The sequence below is a fragment of the Manis pentadactyla genome, chromosome 6, assembly GCF_030020395.1.
Source record: "Manis pentadactyla isolate mManPen7 chromosome 6, mManPen7.hap1, whole genome shotgun sequence".
Classification (NCBI taxonomy): Eukaryota; Metazoa; Chordata; class Mammalia; order Pholidota; family Manidae; genus Manis; species Manis pentadactyla.
In genome coordinates, this window is record NC_080024.1 from 143288767 (window position 1) to 143310160 (window position 21394).

Genomic DNA, 21394 nt, shown 5'->3' on the forward strand with positions numbered 1-21394 from the left:
ATAGAGGAAAGAATGATAGAAAATCAATTAGCATTATTATCCTCATTGTGTTTTTAGGAGTTTTGATCTGATAGACATTGCTGTATTATTGAACTATTCAATAATAATCATTTTGATAGGAAAGTTCCAAAATTACCTTATAAAAAAATTATGAACAATAATAAAATCAGTTCTCTACCCTTAGATATTGTGGAAAATAGGGATTAGTTGGAGCAACAATGTTAACAAATAGGAAACATCATCATTACATTCTAAAATATCTACACAGAACTCATTAAAACAAATTATGTTTCAACTGAAATCTTTAATTAGAACATTTTCAAGGTTACACAGAAGACTAGCATGGTATTATTTTAAGCATTCTACATAACTGTCATATCAAAAGATTTAGGCTATTATGGTCGATTCTGAAGTACAACTCAAATTGGTGTGGGGACATTATTCCCCCTCTTACAGAAGTATTGCATCCCTGCATCACCCAACAAGTAATTTTAATCACGTGCTGGAATTCTCTTTTCTTAAAAGTTGTTTGAGCCCCTCTCCACCTGGGGATTTTTCACCGACTTGGCTGGCCCATGTCATCCCACTTCAGTGGACTCCTCCCTTCTCCTTCATCCATTCCCTTCACCCCTTTCCTTCCAGAAGGTACCTTGAAATCCCATACTCTTTCCACCTGCTATTCTAAGCTTCCTTCTAAACTCAATACTAAGTCTACATTTGCAAACCTGGAACTAGGTTAAACGGCCATTCTAAGATCACAGTCTTTAATGGGATCGCTGTGTCTTAGAAAAAAATATGTATAGCTTTACACAAGTTTTTATGTCTGTCCCTTCCACACAGGTAAGGTAGAGCAGCTGTTAAACTAGTGAAAAGATTGCATGCAGGCTCTCGTGTTAGACAGGACTGTGTTGGAACCCTGACTATCAATACCAGTGATGTGAATTCCTGTTGTCAGGGGTTGTGAAAATTTAGCAGGATATGTATGGTATGTGCCTAGGCTTTTGAGAGACAATAACTATAGTTATTTTACCATGTTATCTCAATTGTAAAGTTGCTTTCATTTTAATAAATGCCGTTTGAAGAAGAAATAATTGATAAAACTTACTGCGCAAACTGTATCATTTGTAAAATATGTCCTGGTAGAAATGTCTGAAGAGTTGTAATAGATTTTAAAGTTTTGTCAAACCACTCTTACGTTCATGGTCTATTTTACGAGGTACTCATTTAATGAGTACCTGATGCACACCTGTCCTGTGCCAGGCCACACTGTAAGCACTGATATGCCAGGGCCCTGCCTCCTACTCTGTGGAGAGAGATAACAAGCAAATACGATGACACTATGAGTTAAGAACTGTAAGGAAAATGAACAGGATCATGTAAAGTGAGAAGCCACTAAAGGTTTTATGCAGAAGAACATAAGATTTATGTTTTTAAGACACAAACTTGCTACTTGAAGAGAAGCAAGAGAAAAGCAAGATGACCAGCTATCTAATGCCTGTGCTAGACTCAAAACAGGGGAAGTGTGTGCTCGGGTATGGCAGTGGAGATGGGTCAGTGTGCACAGTCAGTTTATTTAGGGTAGAGCTAACCAGATCTAAGGGATTAGATATGGACCATGAGGAAAAAGGAAGAGATGAAGGATGACCCCTAGCTTTTTTACTTAAGAATCCGGGGACATGTCACCTACCAAGGTGTTGAAGGTTAGGAGAGGAATAGTTAGGGGAAGAAAAATCAGGAGTTTGGTTTTAGACATGTTAGTATGAAATGCTTGTTAGACATCCAAATGAATTGGCTCAGCAGTTTGGATGTATCTGAAGAGACAACTTTGAAAGTTTATGTAGTGGAGGAGGAATCAATAAAGAGGCTAAGAATTTGCAACAGAGAGGAAGAAAACCAGGGGAGGATGGTATGAAGCCTAAAAGGGAAGGTATTTCAAGAAGAAAGGGGTAGTCAGCATTTCCAGTGCTGCTGGGGGCAGGGGTATCAAGGGAGGTTTGTTTAGGTTTATTTCAGATACAACATACTAGAGTGTTTTTGACAGTGATACAATAAAAGAAAAAAAGATGCAAAGCAGAGAGAGAAAATTCCAAGAGCAGAGTTGGAGAGGATGGGACTGTCAAAGAGGAAAAACTTTCCCTCTGCCCTCTTAAGTTCACTTTCTAGGGGCCTGTGAAATAACCAACAGAATACATATTAACAAAAGAAAAAGTTTATTCATAAGGGAACCTAAATAAAGTAGCTGCATGAATGGTTAGTTAGAAGCTTACATACCCAACTTGGTAGGGAAAAGGGAGGAAGGAGAAAAGGCCTCTATGGGAAGAACAAATGGGTCTCTTTAGGAAATAACACAGGGGTTTCTAGAAGAATAGACAGGAAATGCGAAAGTCTGTGGAAATGTTCACTCATGCAGGTGCAGGTGATCTTTCCTTCTTCATGGCCATAAAACACCCCTGGAGAGGGGATTAGAGTAGGTTTACTCTTCTCCATGGGAGTAAAAGACATCCTGAAGAGGAAATTTATGGCAGTGTGAACTTCCACAAGTTTCTGTTTTTAGTCAGAGAGGGGAAGTTCAGAGAAGACTTTTTTTGCCTCTGTTGAATCTCACCTGTTTTCAGCTTCATACTATTCTGTGGGGTTAGATCCCCACAGATCCTAAACCCAAGTAGTCTTTGTTAGGAAGATGCATTTACCATTTTAACAGGAGGGAGGACAACAGTTATAAATGGGTACAGACATAGATAGGCTTGAGATTTGGTGGCAGGAAAAGGAGGGAGTTTTATCTGAAATTGGTGGCTGAGAGAAGTAGGATTGCAGGAGGTTTGCAGAGAAAGTACTCATTTATGGTCTACAGGAAAGCAGGCTTGGTGGGTTAACGTAGCGGGACTATCAGGCGGTTTTAAGTCCAGCCTGCCATTCCAGTTGTCGGAGCTTTAGCAATGTGCTCTTGCCCTGGTGCAGGTTCTGAGGGGGAGAGGGCGGAATTCAAATCGGCTGGGGTTTGGAGAGAGGGGAGGTGAGCTTGTTAAAGTACTTGCAAGGGAGCTGTTAGAAGGAGGCACTTGACTAAACCTCTGGGCACTGTGCCAGAGTTGGGGGGCACTGATACATTGATGGGAGCAGCAAAGGTGAAAGAAACCTTAATATGCTGACCTAAGCCCAGGGAGGAAAGCTTGGGAAACCCTTGGGTGGCCATTCCTTCCCGTCACTGATGTACTTTCCATAGCCCTTTTCAGCCCAGATCTTGAGAGAAATATATTGGTTAAGAAATCTGTCCTCTTCGGAATTTTCAGGTCTGGAGGTGAAATAACTTACTCAGTACTCACAGTTAGTTTGGTCAGAACTGAAATTAACAACCAGGCCTAAATTTCTATGTGCTTTCTACTTCCCCTAGTGTTTGTCATGCTATATGGCTACTTATAAATGTTGCAGTTGTAGATTCTTTAAATCCTAAGGATTGAACAGTTTTAAATGACAGAACAGGTACTTCTCTGTTAGTGAGTTTTTGGGAAATACATGAGAGAGAGCTTAACTTTCTGGCAATGGATTTGTAAAACTGTGGATTTCTAAAACTTCAGCCCTAAATTACTCAAAATGTTCGTTTTTTTAAGTAACAACTATTTTAGAACTTGGAAAAACAGTTATGTTTTACAAAGCACCAAAGAAATGATATATTTTACACAGCATGTGTTGTAAGGCTTGTTTTGATGAGTTATTCACTTATATTTCCGTCTTGATTCTTTTCACAGATTCCAAATGGAAATGCATCAGAACTTACTTTCAACACAGTGCATGTGAAAGATGCAGGCTTTTATGTCTGTCGAGTTAATAATAATTTCACCTTTGAATTTAGCCAATGGTCACAGCTGGATGTTTGTGATGTCGCGGAAGTAACAGGAAGCTTCCAGAGTAAGTGATAAATTAAGTTGAATTTGGGATGGGAATTGGCTTATTTTATTTCATTGTAAATGTTTACTTTTAAGTATGTTTGAAGTATCAAAAACAGTATCAAAAGCTCACATGTGTATTTCGCCCAATACACATAGGTCACCAGTTGTTACGATTTTATCCCATGTGCTTTCTCTTTGTCCCTGCATGTATGTGTGTGTGTGTGTTTATTTGTTAATGCAGATGCCTTAGGACCATATAGAATCCTTCTCAGTCTGGCTCTGCTGCTGACCTCTTTAAACTTGCTTTCTCATGGATTTGAATGCTGTAGTTGTAGTCTCTGGTTTTAGAGAAAAAGAAATATCTAATATAGTTTTGCTCACTTTTCAATTCCTTCTTAGACACAGTATGTTTTTCTCCCAAATCACTGTATTATGCCTAAAAAAACTGTGTTGCAGAATAGAAACAGAGTTAATGTTTACATGAAAGGGTATGTAGTGTATCATCTGCTGTAATAAAGCATTTCTTCACACTATTTTTCTACTCTTTGTCATTCATCTTTTTAGTCCAATAACTAGCATTGATCAAGGAAAAAAATGGTCTACCCTAAAGAGCAGTCATCAGATATTATTGTATTTGTTCACGTGCACAGTCAGGATCCATATTCTTTGTCATCTTTGCCTGAAAGAAAGGACCGGAGGGAAAGCCTTTCTGTTACTAGCCTGTCTTTGTGCCTTTCTTCTCTCTCAAGTTAGCTTTTCCTATACCTAAATAGTCTCTACAGATAGTCATGATTAAGATACTGATTATGTCTTTGAAGAGTATTACTGTGCATGTAATGAACTTTAATGTCTTATAAATGGAATCTTATTCAACAAATACTACTGATGACCTGCAGTGTGTGAGACATTGAGTTTCATGATGGAGGCTTGGTATTGCATACCATTGGTCAGTCCTCTGTCCTCAAAGAACTTAAAGTAACAAATGAGTGTTCAGTATATACTGCTTTCTGATATCTATCTGCCTTTGGAAGAAATACTAGTGATAACCCATCCATATTTATTCAGTGCTAAGAAAAAAACTCCTTATTTTAATAAGTCAGGTTAAATCAAACAGCAGATTGTAGAACTTTCTGTGTTGAATGTATCACCCAAGATGTTAATAAGTTGTTTGCTCCCACCAAAAAAGATTCTGCAGCCAAACATATTTGGAAACCACTGGAACTATTTCCTTCTCTTAATAATATGATGCATACTAACACTTTGAAAGCTCTGAGAAATCCTGCAATTTAAAAATTCTGTTAAATTTTGTTTGACCCACAATTTTCTACACTTATTTGTCCACAGAGCATTTCTTAATATTTCTTAAAGTGCTACAGTTTTATTAAACACTTTGGGAGATGCCACTACAGATTATAAAAATTAATGAAACATGAACTTAAAAACACTTTTCAAGTCTAAGGGAAAATTTTTTTTACCTAGGTATTCTATTTGTATTCAATGATATTTTTCTTTTAATTTCAGAAAGCCCGGATGGCATCTCTGAACCCAAGTTGCATATCTGTGTTGAGCCGCAGTCCCAGAAGCTGATGCCCGGCAGCGCGTTGGTCTTACAGTGCGTTGCTGTCGGAAGCCCTATTCCTCACTACCAGTGGTTCCGAAATGAATCGCCACTAACACATGAGACAAAAAAGCTGTACATGGTAGGAAATTGATTTCGGGGGTATTCTTTGTGTTAATATGTAAGATAAATTGTGTAATTGAAAATTAAGGTGAACATTAAAAATTCATATTCTTTGGGATGTTTTATTGTCTTCAGTATTTTTGTGTCAAGGCCCTTGTTTAATTTTTTTTTCAATTTCCAGAATCTTTGTTTAAATTTTTTTTTTCTTATTAAGGTATCATTGATATACACTCTTATGAAGGTTTCATAAGAAAAACAATGTGGTTATTACATTCACCCTTATTACCCTTGTTATTTAATATTAATTGATTCTTTTATTTGTTAAAGTACTGGAACACATCAGCCCACATCTAAGGGCTTATACTAAACCATTATTGTAGTCATTGTGTCATTTGTTTGCTAACAAATGGAAATAACCTAAGAATGGCAAAAGCCTTCTAAAATGTTGTGTATTAGGGGTTCTTTTTTGAAATACAAAGTAACTTTTTCTCCAAGTCAATTTCAATTAAAATTGCCAAAAAAATGTATGTGTGTTCTGATACTGATTCAGGTGCCTTATGTGGATTTGGAACATCAAGGAACCTATTGGTGTCATGTATATAATGATCGAGACAGTCAAGATAGCAAGAAGGTAGAAATCATCATAGGTAAGCAGTATTATTCAGTGTTCTGACAAATGAAGAATAATATCAGCCATACAAAATGAAACATTTAAGCAGTGGACATACAACTATACCTCATTCTGTTTAATGGAGTATTAGTATTAGGAGTTATATTGTTTATACAGAGAGTTCAGAGAATGCATGTCAAATTCATAATGTAGGCTCACATGCAAAGAACAGAAAGAACTGGGAAAAGTTATTTAGATCTCTAGTTATTTTTTAATTTTGTGGTTTATTTTAAACATTTCTGGCAAAAAAAAAAGTACTCTTTAAAACTTTAGTAATAAAAAACTCGATTTAGTGGGAAAAAAATTTTAATGAAACATTTTTTAAATACAGACAAACAGAGGGAAGAACCATGATACTCCACCATCCTCATGAAGTGCATAATTCGGGCATTTGTTCAATTTAGGCTTAAGGCGTCGGTAGTTCTGTCACTAATAGTAGGATCTATTGATGCATGTGTTAGTTTGCCAGCATATTTCTATGATGTTTACCTCTGTGCTTGTTGGCTGCCTAAGACCATGAATTAAAATATATTCACGTTTGTTTTCTCTGGAACAAGGAAGAACAAATGAGGCAGTGGAGTGCACAGAAGGTAGTGTAATCCTTTGGTTTGAAGCCCAGTGTCCTGCATGCTGGTTCCTCTTGGGGTTGGTGGAGTGCTCTAGCCTAATGAGTGCAGTGATGGAAAAAATACTGGCTATAAGAAGCAATTTCGCCTGAAGGATATTATATCTTAGTCTTTGGGGTTTGCAAATTGCCACAGACACTTTTAAACTGACATGTTATTTTAGAACAATTTTCAGTTGATTTTATATTGTGTGTAAGAATGAAGTTCCTATACATATTATAAACAGTGATCATTTGTAATTCCAAATTCCTGCTGTTAAAATGTTTATTTTTATAAAATTTGTTAAAAAGATAGACAGCTATACTGTCATGTTTTAGCCAGGATTGCCTCTCAAATGCAAATGTGGTTTCTGTAAAAGTTTCAGGACAGGAGATTCATTGCTCAACATGTTTTATCAAATATTAAACATTCTGTTTTAATATAAAATTGGTAACATCCATTTTGAAGCTACAAGGTTGTAGATTAAGCACCCAAGTCACCTTTACTATAAAGTGCAAAGAGAACTAAAAATTAATTTCAGCATAAGCTTTTAGTTTGTTTTGCTTAACCAAAGCAGTGTACATAAGCTGTAATGAGTAAGTTTTAAAACTCATATTACCTTCCCTTAGTATGATACCACATTGTTTTGCAAAATTAGGTTTATGGATAGCAAAGTATTTTTTCAATTTCTGCCTCTTCAAACTATTATATAACCTTAGGCTCTACTTGGGTAAAGTAAGAAAATAATGTTACATCTTTTATGATTCCTGGTTCTCTGTCCTTCATGTCACTGTGGTGTCACTTGGAAACACTGTTACTATTGTTTTTAATCCCAGTGTATATTGTGAACAGGAATTCTCTAGCATGAGTATGCCAGTGCTGTGGTCTTTGGGCCCTGCATGAGGGAAACTGTGTGAAGAAATCCTAACCACTCTTCTTTCTTCTCTTACTCCTTTTTTGCCAGTTGCATGATTTTTAAAACTTCTAAAGTTAGAGCTAAGAACCAATGAAAAATAACTTCAGGGCAGTGCATGTAAATTATCACCTTGCTGTGCAGCTTCTTTACCTACAAGATTCTCCCTATAATTTTTTGCAGTAGCAAACACACTATTAAATAACACATTTCAAATCAGTCTGTTCAAAACACTTAGAGGTAAAAATCCAACTGTGATTTCAGTGGACAAAGTAGATCCAACTTTTTTTCTAAAAAAGTCTAGAGTTAAGACATTTTATACTTGGTGGATTGATGCATATCATGAAGTGCCCTACGCCATATTTCTTTTTATCTGTAAAACATAATGTTGTCTACTTCGTTATATGTATTTTTTAAAGATATTTAATCAGGACGGGGTAGGAATTAAGTAGGTGAAGCTCAGGTGATTTTTCTAGGGCTGTGAAACTATTCTGTATGATCACTGTAATGGTGAATACATGTGTGCAAGTTTTAAACAATTTAATAGAAAGTCAGAGGAGGGGGATCCCGGGGTAGAATGCAGAATATGACAAAAGAATCAAAAGGTACTATGAATGTGTGAAGCAACCTTACTGAAGAGGGGAAAGAAGAACAAAGTGCTGGTGTGATTACCTGGAAATGAGTGGCATTGTAAGGCTGAAGGCAAAAGAAATTGCCTGTAGTCCTGTGTTGTAGGCGATGCTGCTCTGTAGTTGGCTTCATCTCACATCTAAGTTCCTGCTTAGCATCTTACAGACAGTATAACTTTGTAGTTTTTAGTAAGTGTTAATTTTTATCTTCATAACATTTGTAAAGAAAAAATAAATGGATATAATGTTATGGATACATGCTTAGATATTATCTGTCCTTTAGCCAGAGGGTACAGGTTAACAATTCTGAAACCACTGTACCTCCAAAAACACATCACACCAGCCTAACCATGAGAAAAGCACCAACTAGTCCCAACTGAGAGATACCCTATAAATGCCTCGTCAGTAATCCTCAGAGCCATCGAGGTCATCAAAAATAAGAAAGTCTGGGAAACTGTCACAACAAAGAAGAGCCCAAGGAGACACAAGAAAATGTAACTTGGTGCCCTGAATGGGGTCCTGGGACAAAGAACAGTATTAATGGTTCATGAACTTATTTAGCTTTTTGTCATTTAATGAAAGTAATAATAGCTTAGGAGTCCTAAATTATATTATATCCACACAATATTCTTTCCTATACAGTATTTGCATGGCTTTTCATTTAAGGCATTTGAAAAGTTCTAACTGGTAAAAACATGACAAAACGATTTCAAAAGCTACTTCTTTGCTTAGTCTTACTTTTTTATGCTAAATTGGTGGTTAGATTATTTAGGTAATTATTTTCTCCTATTTTATTTTAGATGAATTAAATACACTTGGACATCCTGGTGAGTAATATAAACAAACCATTAGTTTTAGATTTTTAAATTATAAAATAGAATAACTTAAAAGATTTTACCATAGTGGTACTATTAACTTTTTTCTTTATTAAATAATATCATAATTTAGAATTTAAATTAGTATTTACATGGAGTACAATCTAAGTGAAAATTACTAGAACTATTCTAGACTATAAAGGTAGAAAAGTAAATATACTGAGACAACATAAAAGAGCAATGTATTTTTTCATCATTGTGTATGACTACATCGTAAAAAGGTAGTTAATAGGGGAAGTGCATGATGTTTAATTTACAAGACAGGAAACAGTCTTGGAAAGAGTGATGGGGTAACATTTCTGAACTTGTCAGGCCTCTGAGACCTTGTTCACAGTAGCTCAACCATACAACATCTCTGCAGTAGTTGAGTAGGGTGTCTTTATCTGAAGTAAAAGGTGTGTTAGGGACAGTTGCCACTGTGCAGTTAAGAGGCCGGCAGTTGGCAGGAGTATTCACCTCTCTGGCCAGTTTTCATCAGAACAGATTTCTGAACAGGTTAAGCTAAAGGGAGAGCCTAACCAAGATGCGGGCATGGGGGCAGTGAGGACTTCGTAAAGACCGAGGACGTCAGTGTAGGTTATGGGCATAGCACCTGTGAAAATACCTGAAAACAAAACCTCACAGGAGCAGATTAAGAAGGCAGTTACATCATTTAATATTTATAGAGGTCCCTCTCATTTCTCAACATGTTATTTCTCATCATTTTTGCACCATAACTAGTGTGCTTAGTTTCAAACCCATATTTTGCCAATAAACATCTTTTATTGTGAGTGATGATTGAGATTATACAAAAGTAAATGAGACAAACCAGGCGGCTGCTGTTCTCAGCATGTCTTGCCTGCTGTACCAGCCCTAAGTTCAGGGGAAGCCTCACTGAAACAGGCTTCAAACATCCAAACCTGCGTAGTGTTGGAGAACCCTCCTAATAATGTAGCTAGTTGTTTCTCTTGGTCTGGTTAGAATTCCCTTTTCCTAAATTGGTCTCTTATTTCTTGCCCTTCAGTGAACATTGCGAGAAGTTATTCCAGTACCAAATATATTATTAGAAATGCAAACAGTGTTACCCTGTCTATAGTAGACATGTTACTAACTGAATTCCATCTTTCCCCGCATTTCTTCCTTTGTGGTCCTCGGAGTGTGGGCAGTGTTTCATTTTACATACAGTAGATGGCAAAGAGCAATTTCCACCTAGCATATTAAAGATTATTACCCCCAGCCATGGTAATCAATTACCAAAGACATAATCCTGCCCTAATTCTAACTCTGTCCATCCAGGTATATGTTTTTATCAAGAATCTGAAAATCTTAAAATCATAAGTTAACTATTAGAAACTACATTCTGCCTTTTAATGCCACTGATGTTATTAATCATTATTTCCATGTATCTCCAACTCTGAAGATATTTGTATCATGGATAATAACACCTGTCTTTTTTTAATTTTGATCTTTTTATAGATAATAAAGAGCAAACAGCTGATCAACCTTTGGGTGAGTAGAGCTTTAAAGCGCTTAATCAAAATATAATTATCTAATGCTTTTATGGTGATCATGACGGGATTCAAGACAACTTGGCAGCTCTTACAAATATTTGAATAGCATTGAGACCAAATGCTTTATTTTGAATATCTATTCTGAAAGAAAATATAGAACAGGAGGCTTAAAAAGATTATGAATTCAGGCACCAAGTCAGCTTCTGTGGAGTGATTTGTTTTGGCCACATGCAAATAAATAAACATGTAAACAAAAGGAGCATGTATATGTTACATAGAAATGATTCATACTATCTCTTGGTAGGGTTAGAGATTAGGGAAGCAACAGAGAGGCTGAAATAGCAGCTACTTTTTAAAGGCTGAATAGAAGGGACTTCCAGAACTAGAGAACATGAAATCCTATAAATACGACGTTGTAGAGAAATGAGACAGTGTATTGTATTTAGGGAACTGCATGTAACACCGTGCCCCAGATCATAAAGCATAAGAGCCATCGGAAGAAAACTTTTCGATAGAAGCAAGAAATTTGTCTCTTTGCAAGGCCAGTCTTATATTGGTGTAGAAAATAAGCTGGAAAGGAGACAGTGTTTTGATTAGGAGAAAAATTAAAGACTGTCGAAATATCCTAGATAAGAAAAAATGAGAAGCTATTCCAGGGTAGTGCCATTGAGAATGCAGAAAACAGCAAATTCAGAAAATCTTTAGGTGATGGGATCAGTAAGTTGTTTTTGTCACTTTGGTGAAGGGATAACAAATAGGATCACCATGCCTGCTCAGATTGCTGCTTGGACCACTAGGTGGGTGGTGATTCAGCCCACAGAGTTAGAGAATACAGAATCAAAAGCAAGACTCAAGGATGTTATCAGTTTGGAACCTAACAAGTTTGAGCTATTTGTGTCACATTTAAGTGAAGATATACAGCTGACAATTGTATACATGGATCTCAAATTCTAAGGAGCGGCTGCGATGGGAGATACAGTTTATGAGCATTAGTATAGAGGCAAAAATTAAATCCAAAGGGGTTGCGTAAGTGAGATCTCTACAGGCCATAGGGAAAAGGGCACAAACTGGCTAACCTTTGGGGTTGGGTTGGTCCATACTATGTTTTTTAACAATTAGAATTGCTTGTCACTGATCAGATCCCATATAAAAATACAGATTTCTAGGGGTTTTTTTTGAAGAACGATAGCTTTTGAGTGGTAACTCTCAGTGCTGGCTAAACAATGACTGCCCCTGTAAGGAGGCATGTGGCCCCCCGTGTTCCTGTTGTGTAACCTTTGTGTACTTCACTGTCCCTCTCTCCTTCCTGCTTTCCCCACATGGTGTCACCATGTAGCTACATTTCTTTACATGGTGGCTGGATCTCAAAAGTGGAAGCTGTCAGGACTCCTTAAGGTTTAGACCCAGAGCTGGCAAAGTGTCATATCACGTTAGGTTGTCTAGAGAGAACCACAGAGCAGCCTAGATTCAGGGGTGGGAGCTAGGGGGCTGGCCTGCAGGTCACTATGCTGTGGGTCAAGATACCATGGTTCGTTTACCACAGCTGAAAGGTGGGGTATGTCCTAGAATATGAATGGCTTTGTTTATCAGAATAAAGAACTTGAACTTGATTTTGTAGGACAGAGATTAAAAGATATGCATAAGACCAACAAGGACTGTATATTCAGCCAGTCAGATTTTATGCTAATATGCTATTTTTGATGGATGGCCTTACATAGCACTTAATATGTGCCTGGTCCTTATGAATATTTTAAATGAGGTGAGTAATACACTATTAGAATAAGTAGGCATGGAATTAATAATACAACACTACCAATTTTTAAAGAGTATAGTGCATTAAGTTTTGGAAAATACCTAGGATCATATAGTTAAAAATATCTTTCAGAAGTGGTTTTATTATTCTGTTACTTAATCAACTGGCATTTATATTTACTTTTGCCAATAAATGGTTTGTGTTCAAGAAATTGTGGGTGGCTCTTACAGTAAATGTTTTTCTACAGAACATTTCTTCCATTTATTTTATCACTTGAAAATCATAAATTGCATATTTAGTTGCTATTTTGAAATTTTCTTTGATTCCTCACTCGTCTCCTCAACTTCAAATTTTACTGTTTCTTTCTCTATCACATCTCTAAAGCCTGACTTTTCCTTTCCCTTTCTGCAACCAAGTCCTGGAGTGAGCCTTTGTCATCTCTTATTCTGACCCTTACAGTGTGCTTCTCTATTCTAAGTCCACCCCGTGCGCCTATCATTCAGGAACTGTTTTACAAGTAGGTTGGGCAAGGTAAGATTTACTTGCACATCATCCTTATTACCATTAAAATCAAGAAAATGCTCTAAGACATTTTAGGACCTATTAAAAATTATTGGAGAAAAATTATTGTAGAGTTATGGCCAGTTAATGATACGTATATTTTATTTTAAGCCACAGAGTTCTCAAATTGTTGAACCCTTGCATGCTGTAAACTATGCCATGTTCTTTCCAAATGGATAACAAAATCATTGAATAAAGAATTGATACAGCAGAAACATGCTTACTTTGACAACTGTTTTTTTCCCAAAAGATTCCAGATTTTTTTCTGTTACATCCCTTATTGTATTCTGACAGTAAAACAATCTAGGATGTATATTGGAATTAAATTATAATATTCACGGGAAAACCTACTATGGTTTACAAGCACTTTACTGCCCGAATGGCTTTGGGAAACCCGTGATTAGGGCTGTAACAGTGTAAGTCCGAGACACATTCTCTGACTTCCCTTCACGTAGAAGTGGATTGAACTGAGCCCATTACTACTTTGAGGCTGTATCTGAATTCTGATACAGTTGATGGGCTCATGAAACGAATACACTGAAAACTAACTTTCTGTGGATTAGCCACTTAACCATCTTGCTATATATCAGTTACTTTGCTGTCAGAATACATACATAGTTTATTTAAGAAGAAACTTTAAAAAAGCCAAAGGAGATACAAGCAATGTTAAGTTCTGTACTGCCTCCTGTTGAAATCCATCCTCAGTATTCTCAACTTCTTCACTGAGTTTTTGAACTAAAGGCAGTTTAACTGAACCTTTATGTCTGAATACTTAAATATTAAAGTGTCTTGATAGTTGGCTATTGTTTTTGATAAAAGAGATTATCATTTGTATTTGTATAGGACTTGAAGTAACTTACTGAGTTAGAAATGTGTCGTATCATTTTAGTTTCTTCTAAAAATATGTATACTCATAAGAATAGGCAATTTGCAAGAAATCTCTAAAAATATAAATATAGAGTAAAGATACCATGACATAAAAGTATTGAGGCTTTTGACAAAATAGAGTTTTATGCCACTTTGAGAGAGTCATATTCTTTGAGTTGGTGCTAGTTTTTCTCCAGACCTTGTTTAATACTAGACTAAAGTGTTTGCTGGAAAGAGCAGAAATTTTCAGTGAAATTTAATCAACCTCATGATTTGAAACATATTGTAGGCATCAAGTCACCAATATAATTATTTGTGCCTGTTTCAATTTGATAAGAATAGTATTCATAATGATCTATAAATAACTACTTAGTAGCACTTTGTGACAGAGGTTGGTCACCTAGTCCCGGCCACAATCCTACCCAGTGTGTCTCTTCAGCCAGCCAGCTGGGCAGTGCCAGATGCTCTTGCTTACACCTTCTCCACTGTTCCTTGTGTCTTCATCATTGATTTGCACTAGCATGTGCTGCACGTTTACACTGCCAGTCCTCCAGAAAAACGTCATAACAGGCTCCTGTTGTCATGACATGGCCCCAAGTCTTTAACATTTAACCCCACCCCAGACTAGCAAAGGTACAGTTTTGAAAACCAGCCTTCCACAGCTGTTTTTGGACAAGGATACACCAGATTAAGCCAGCAGGTACTTTTTAAGGCATAGGTGTAGATCTTTCTGCCCCTTAAGAACAAAAATTCTTTGTATGAAAACACATCTTTGAGCAGAGACTCAGTGCCCTAAGGTCAGAAAACAAACTACTAAGATATCCATACAAACGTCTTTACATATCCCTAAGGTAGCCACATCTCACCCAAATGGGATTTTTAAAAGAAGCTAAGAGGAAACAGGAAAGCAATTGAAAAAACACAGATATAGTACTTGTTAAGTTCCTGCTTTTCTCTCCTCTTTGGTATTTCCCCTTACTTGCTCTGATGCAAATTCTTCTTGTCCCTCTTTTTGGTATTTTTGTTTTTAACTCTTCCATTGTCAGCAAAACAGAACCTAATTTGGTGGGAGACCAATTCAAAACATTCCTTATTTAAATTTGCTCTAAAGTCTAGTTGCATATTCTTCACTTTTGTTGTAATTCAATAAAATACTACTTTAATGTTAGTTACCATAATGCCTCATATACAGATAATAAATATCCTTTCTCTGTTTCTCAAAAGCATCAATAAATTTAATTTCAGTTGTTTGATTTATTAGTCTCTGTGTTCCACAATAGAGTATAGTGATCTGTACATAAAGTGATAATTCTAATATGAAATTCAATAATAACAACATCTTACCTGTAAAGCATGCTTTTTATTATAATGGTATGATTTCCATAGGTTTTCATCTTTATGTCCTTCTTTAAATCCCTGCCTTTTCAACAGCGAAGGACAAGGTTGCTCTTTTGATAGGAAATATGAATTACTGGGAGCACCCCAAGCTTAAAGCTCCCTTGGTGGATGTGTATGAGTTGACCAACTTACTAAGACAGCTGGATTTCAAAGTTGTTTCGTTGCTGGATCTTACTGAGTATGAGATGCGTAATGCTGTGGATGAATTTTTACTACTTTTAGACAAAGGAGTATATGGTAAGATATTTACAATCTTTGTTTTTATAATTTTCTGCTGTTCTCATTGTATTAGCTGGGTTAAAAGTTAAAAATAGGGGAAGATATGGTAAACATGTTGTGAATTTAGGAGTTTCATTCTCATAAAAAAGATGAATTTGATCTTCATTTTATAGTTACATATGAATAACTAATTAGCTTACGTCTTTATTTTCATGTCTCTTGTCAAAGCAAAACCATTCTTATTAGAATTCTTACCTACATTATGTGATTTTGTTTTTTATTGATGACTAGAGTATAATAAAGTTCTGTGACCAAATAGCAAACTGTATACTCATATACGTAGAAAATACTTGTATGTGAGTTTCTCTTGAGTATCGTTGATATACAATCTTATGTTGGTTTCAGATACCCAACACAGTGGTTCAGCAGTTACCCATATCATTAAATCCTCACCACCATGAGTGCGGTCACTATCTGTCAACATAGAAAGATGTTACCAAATTTGTTGTGTGTGTTTTTATGTGTTAGGAGTGGAAAAGGCTGTGACATTCTGCATGTTTGTTTTCTTCTGACCATTGCATGGTATTTTCTGGTCTCTTAATGAGGACTTAAATTTAACAAAGAAATGTTGGTGAATGAATCATATAAAAACAACTTGTAAACTAAAATTCTATACAGATATAGTTAAAGCTGGATCTCCACAAAAATTGGAATGGTAAATTTCTAATGGTTTTTCTCATTCTTTCATTTAAATACATTAAGAACACTACATATATGGTAAAGATTTTTTCAAGGAGCATAATATGCTGTCAGTATTAATTTCTTGGGTAATATATTTCTTTTAATAGATAAAACCACAAATGTGTGAAGCCCAGGTGTTGCGCTCATTTGAGCCGTTGTGTCACAGAGCCGTGCTCACTGTAGCATTGTGCACTAACATTTGATGCCTGGAAAGTGACATCTTCAGGCCTGTTGTTGGGCATGCCAGTGATAAACAAAACACATCAATTCAGCTTCTATATCTTTCTTTCATATTATTTTACTTCAGGAATTTCTAAATTAAGCCTTTTTGTTTATTACTAGATTGACATGATGAGGTAAGCTTGGTGGAATTGTTAATGGGTCTCAAAGGAGAATTTTTAATGGAAAAACTTTTTTTTTCCAAGACTTAACACATTACTGTATATGGGTCTTAAAATCTTATTTAAATGAGTTCCCTCTTAAATAATAAGGATTACAGTTGTAAAACAGGTCAATCAACAAAGCAAATACCTTAAATTTGGGATTTCTACTATTATGTTGATGGCGTAATAACATAATCTTGCTAAAGAGTGTATGGAGTGATGGCTGAGTGAATTCATTCATTTTCTTATGAAAATATGATAGAAAATACTAAACAAGTGGGCCCCATTGGTAATTGGTTTATATTTTAATCTAGAATGTGGTGGTTATTTGATTATTTTTGTATTATATAATTTATCTCAGTTTTTTAAATGCCTGAATGGCTAAACAGGAAAGAAAGGCTTCTAAAACTTCACTGAGAATGAGATAAAAAGAAAAAATATTAACCATTTTAGGGCTTTGGTTTGGTGAAGTATTTTAAGAGTGAGGGAATTATATGAAGAATTGTGTGCTTGATTATTTAGTCTCATCTCTTATTGACATTGTCACTTTGGCTTGAAGTTGTTTGTTTGGTTTATTAAATCAGATCTTTTCATTGCCCCTGCAAAGGAAGAGAAAGAAAAATTTTAAAGTTGTGGTGAGAAGAGTTCGACTTATGCTGAAGCTTTGCACCAATATAGAAACATATCTTGGAGTTTGAAATAGGCATATTAAAGCAAAGTGGCAGCTTAAGAAAGCTAGAAGGTTTTTAAGATCTACTGATTCATGTCTTCACAAGGTGGCTGCATTGTATTTTGAAGTATTGTGAATATCCCAAACATCAGACACAACTACGTTCAACGGAAGTGTAGAGGCGCGAGGGCACAAGGGCGCGAGGCACTTCTGCACTGTGCCTTTGCCTCCAGTTGACAGCCCCAGGTGCCTCGTCATACCGGGTGGGCTGGGGAGGCAGAGGCACAGTCATAGGAATTTCAGCATGAACGACTTTAGATATGGAAAACATAGACACTCAGATTTATGTCCTTTTATATTATTTTGCCTGTGAGTTTATAAAACAAAAATTGAAAGCTTAACAGAAAATAAGTAATTCACTTTTAAACATATATTAACATAAAAAACACAATCCAGGAAGAGGAACAACAGCCTTACACTACATGTCCTTGAAGATATAAGGATGAATTTCCAGGTGTCTAGGTAGCTACAATAAGGAGTAACTATTTGGCCAGTATCTACCCCAGCCAGTGCCTTTCCACATGCATCACTTACTGCAGCTTAGGTCTGCTTTTGTGGAGAACATTAAAGGAGTCTGGTCAGAATGTGGCACAAGCGTTATTCAGTCTAGAGAGGCTCAGTTCAGCGTAGCTGGGAGTGTTAAGCAGTGTAACCTAGAGTAACTGAGCCCGGGGTCAACCCCCTCCCTGTCTTTCTGCCTACTAGCTCTGTGACTGTAACCAAGTTATTTAACTTTTCTAGGCCAAAAGGACTTATAAAATGGATAGACTGACTTAATTAGGTAGTTATAGAACAAATAAGACAAAATAATTATTCCTGTGTTAGACACACTAAATGTGCTCAAAATCTTGTAGCTATTATTACTGTAATTTCATGAATTCAAGTTTTCCTTCATCTGTGTGGAGGATTTGAAGTAGGTAGCATTTCACTTCAGGCCTCAGTTAGAAAAACCCAGCTATTGTGTTTTCATATATTGAATTTCAGCCTAAGATTTCATTTGTTAGAAAAAGAGGGTGTGAGTGTTAAAGTGATAGTAAAGTGAAGCTGTGAAACCAGTACATTGATGTTTTATATTTTCTGAGAGTAAAGTTAACTAGAAGCCCAGCAGTAGGTTATAAATAGACAAGATAACAGCACAGTGGGTCATCTGGCTGGCATCCAAATTCTAATTCTGTCACTCACTAGTCATGTGAATTTAGGTAAGCTCTTAAACCGTGTAGGGCCTCAGTTTTTACATCCTCACAAGGGGGATGGTAATATTCCCTGCCCTGTTAGGAGGTACGTGTTACGAGGATTGTGTGAGGTGATATGTAAGTAAAGCACTTTGAATAGTGCCTCACACATACCAAGAGCTGCATAGGTGGGTGGTGGTGATGGGGGCTGTGGGGATGTTCTAAGCAAAGCACTTCACTTCCATTTAAACAAATGTTTTCTCTGTAGACAGAAGTAAGTATCTGTGACCAACCATATTCTTGGAAATTATGTTCCGTAGAAATAAAATTCCCTAATGATGTAGTCTGTAAGGTTATATTTCTAACCATATTAGATGTTTTGTCATTTATAAAGCTATCTAATCTGTCCCCCTGTTCTTGAGTAATGAGATAGTTAATTAAATTAAGGAGTTATAGAGATGGAAGTTTAAAATACAATGATTTAGTCTAGCTTACTTTACATAGAGATGCGTAATCCTCTGCAAAATAATTTTTATGTAGACTTTGATACAGAATATTTACACTTGTCATAAATCATTTTGGGGCAAAGAAAAGGTATTTTGTTGAAGATGCCTTCATTTCAACAACTGCAGAGCTGGACGTATGAAATTGAAATAATGGACCAAGCATAGCTTTCCTGGATGATGAAGGCATAAACTTCCCTTGAAGCTGCCGCTTCTCCCATGTCATCTTGCTTAAAGCCAGACATGGTAAATGACACAATGGGTGCCATACCCAAGCTTTCTGATTGGCTATCCCTAAATAATATCAGTTGTAGAAATGGTACCATTTCTATTGAAAAACAAACCTTTTATAGAAAGGTCTCCAGATAGACCTTTGTCCTGATCAGTTTGCATTGTTAATTTAATGCATTCTGTTAATATATTACAGAAGGTAGCATGATCTATACCATCAAGAAAATTACAAACCCCTTAATATACTGAGAAGAAATGCTATATATGGAGTTCAATTACCTATCAGCTATATGATTTTAAGTAAATCATTTAATATTTTTAAAATTAAATTTTCACAGGGGCTTTGGTTCATAGCAGGCCTCAGCCCAGTGAGCCCAGGAAGAGGGAGCGTTTAGGCTCCTAGGAATTTTCGATGTCAAAAACATTCCTTGTGCACAGGATTCGGTATTACATGGGTCATTAGGAACGGTTGTGGCTGGCCTTGGACATTTTTTGTTAGCTAGTAGAATTAGAAGATCCTGTGATGTTGAAGTAGGAGGATTTACCTTGTTGACTTTAGGATTCTGGTTCCATTGTGGGTATAATTATGCAAAGCTAAGAACTAAGGAAAGAATTGCCGGAAAAGGACTGAAAAGTACACTTTATGTGAAAGTGCTCACCTTGATGCTGAAAGAATACAGACCGGTGCAGCTACACAATTAAGCAGAGTATCAGGGCCTAGAAAACCCAAGTGCAGTTCACTGAAGTCAGTGTGAACAAAGCTGACATCAGCCATATAAAATACTGTGTGCCATAAGAAGGCTGTAAATCAAGTATATGTACATTGTAATTTTTTTTTAATTTTCTCATCTGTAAAATAGTGTTAGAAATCATTTAAAGATTGCTATATGGATTAAAGTCAGATTTTGTATATGAAGGTGCTATGAAAACGATATATAAATATATAAGATGAAAGTCTGTATTAGGATCATTTTTTATCAAAAAAATTTAATACATATAGAATTGTAAAATGCCAACTATAGCCACTGTGCGATTGTCAGAGTCCTGCTGCAGGGTTTCAAGAGTAGGGAGAGACAACAGAAAGCTAGAAACCAGGTGGTAACCTGCTGAGGTTCTGAACCTGAGATGACCCTTGAGGACTGGTTAAGATTCGGGTAGATAGAAAGGAGCTAGAGTAACGTGAGCAAGGTCTTGTAGGTTAAAAATAAGCATATCTTGTTCTAGAAGCAGTAAAGAGAATGATGGGGAATAGAGTCATACTCTGAATACAGGTTTCCCCCGCTTTCTGAAAGTAGAGTGTTCCTGTGTAGACTTTTGTAAAGATGGGGTAAAGCAAAGAATCAGTTACCACAAATTTATATGGAAACCTTTTTAGTATTCCTAGACCCAAAAATAACCACTCTCAGGCTTTTCTGGTACTTTAAGACACGTCTTGCTAACGGATGTACAGAATAAATGGAGATAATGCACAGATGGGCACAGCCACAGCTCAAAGCTCTGGCGGCCTGATGCGGAGATGCTGAGTGAAGTATCAGGAAGGGGCTGGGCGGGCCGCTCTCGCTGCTCTGCTCAGGGTGAGCTCTGCCTATAGTTGCTGCAAAAGAAATGCAGAATGCTATTTTCTTAAAAGTGGAAATCATCTTTGGGTTTCTTTTGGTTAATGAAGACAGGTACTAATGTGGGACTTCTATAAAAGCAAATTTTTGAAGATCAGAGCATACTGTACTGGAAAAAGGAGTATAAATTTTACTCTTCTAAATTGTACAATTCAATGGTTTTTAGTAGATTCACAGTTGTGCATCAGTCACCAAATTCTAGAGCATTTTCATCACCCCAAAAAAGAAACCACTTACCCATTAGAAGTCACTCTCCAACCCTCCTTACCCCAAACTCCTGGTAACAAGTTTGTCTCTTACCGATTTGCCTGTTTAGACATTTCATAGAAATGGAATCATTCCATATGTTTCCTTTTATGTCTGCCTTCTTTGACTTAGCATATTTTCAAGGTTCATCGAGGTAGTAGCATTATTTTTGTAGCTGGATAATCTTCCTTTGTATGGATGTACCACATTTTGTTTATCTGTTC

The 21394-nt window shown here is 36.4% G+C and overlaps 1 protein-coding gene across 2 annotated transcripts in view; it reads left to right on the forward strand.

Moving 5' to 3' along the window:
* MALT1 (MALT1 paracaspase) overlaps nucleotides 1–21394 on the forward strand; it is a 52774-nt gene that overhangs the window by 21933 nt on the left and 9447 nt on the right. Inside the window, exons 4-10 of one of the 2 annotated variants that reach the window (XM_036876738.2) lie at nucleotides 3747–3906; nucleotides 5409–5587; nucleotides 6119–6215; nucleotides 6796–6828; nucleotides 9186–9212; nucleotides 10716–10748; nucleotides 15363–15566. In XM_036876738.2, coding sequence (XP_036732633.2) covers nucleotides 3747–3906; nucleotides 5409–5587; nucleotides 6119–6215; nucleotides 6796–6828; nucleotides 9186–9212; nucleotides 10716–10748; nucleotides 15363–15566 — 733 coding nt within the window. The remainder of the gene's footprint in view (nucleotides 1–3746; nucleotides 3907–5408; nucleotides 5588–6118; nucleotides 6216–6795; nucleotides 6829–9185; nucleotides 9213–10715; nucleotides 10749–15362; nucleotides 15567–21394) is intronic. The other variant, XM_036876740.2, reaches the window with a different exon arrangement.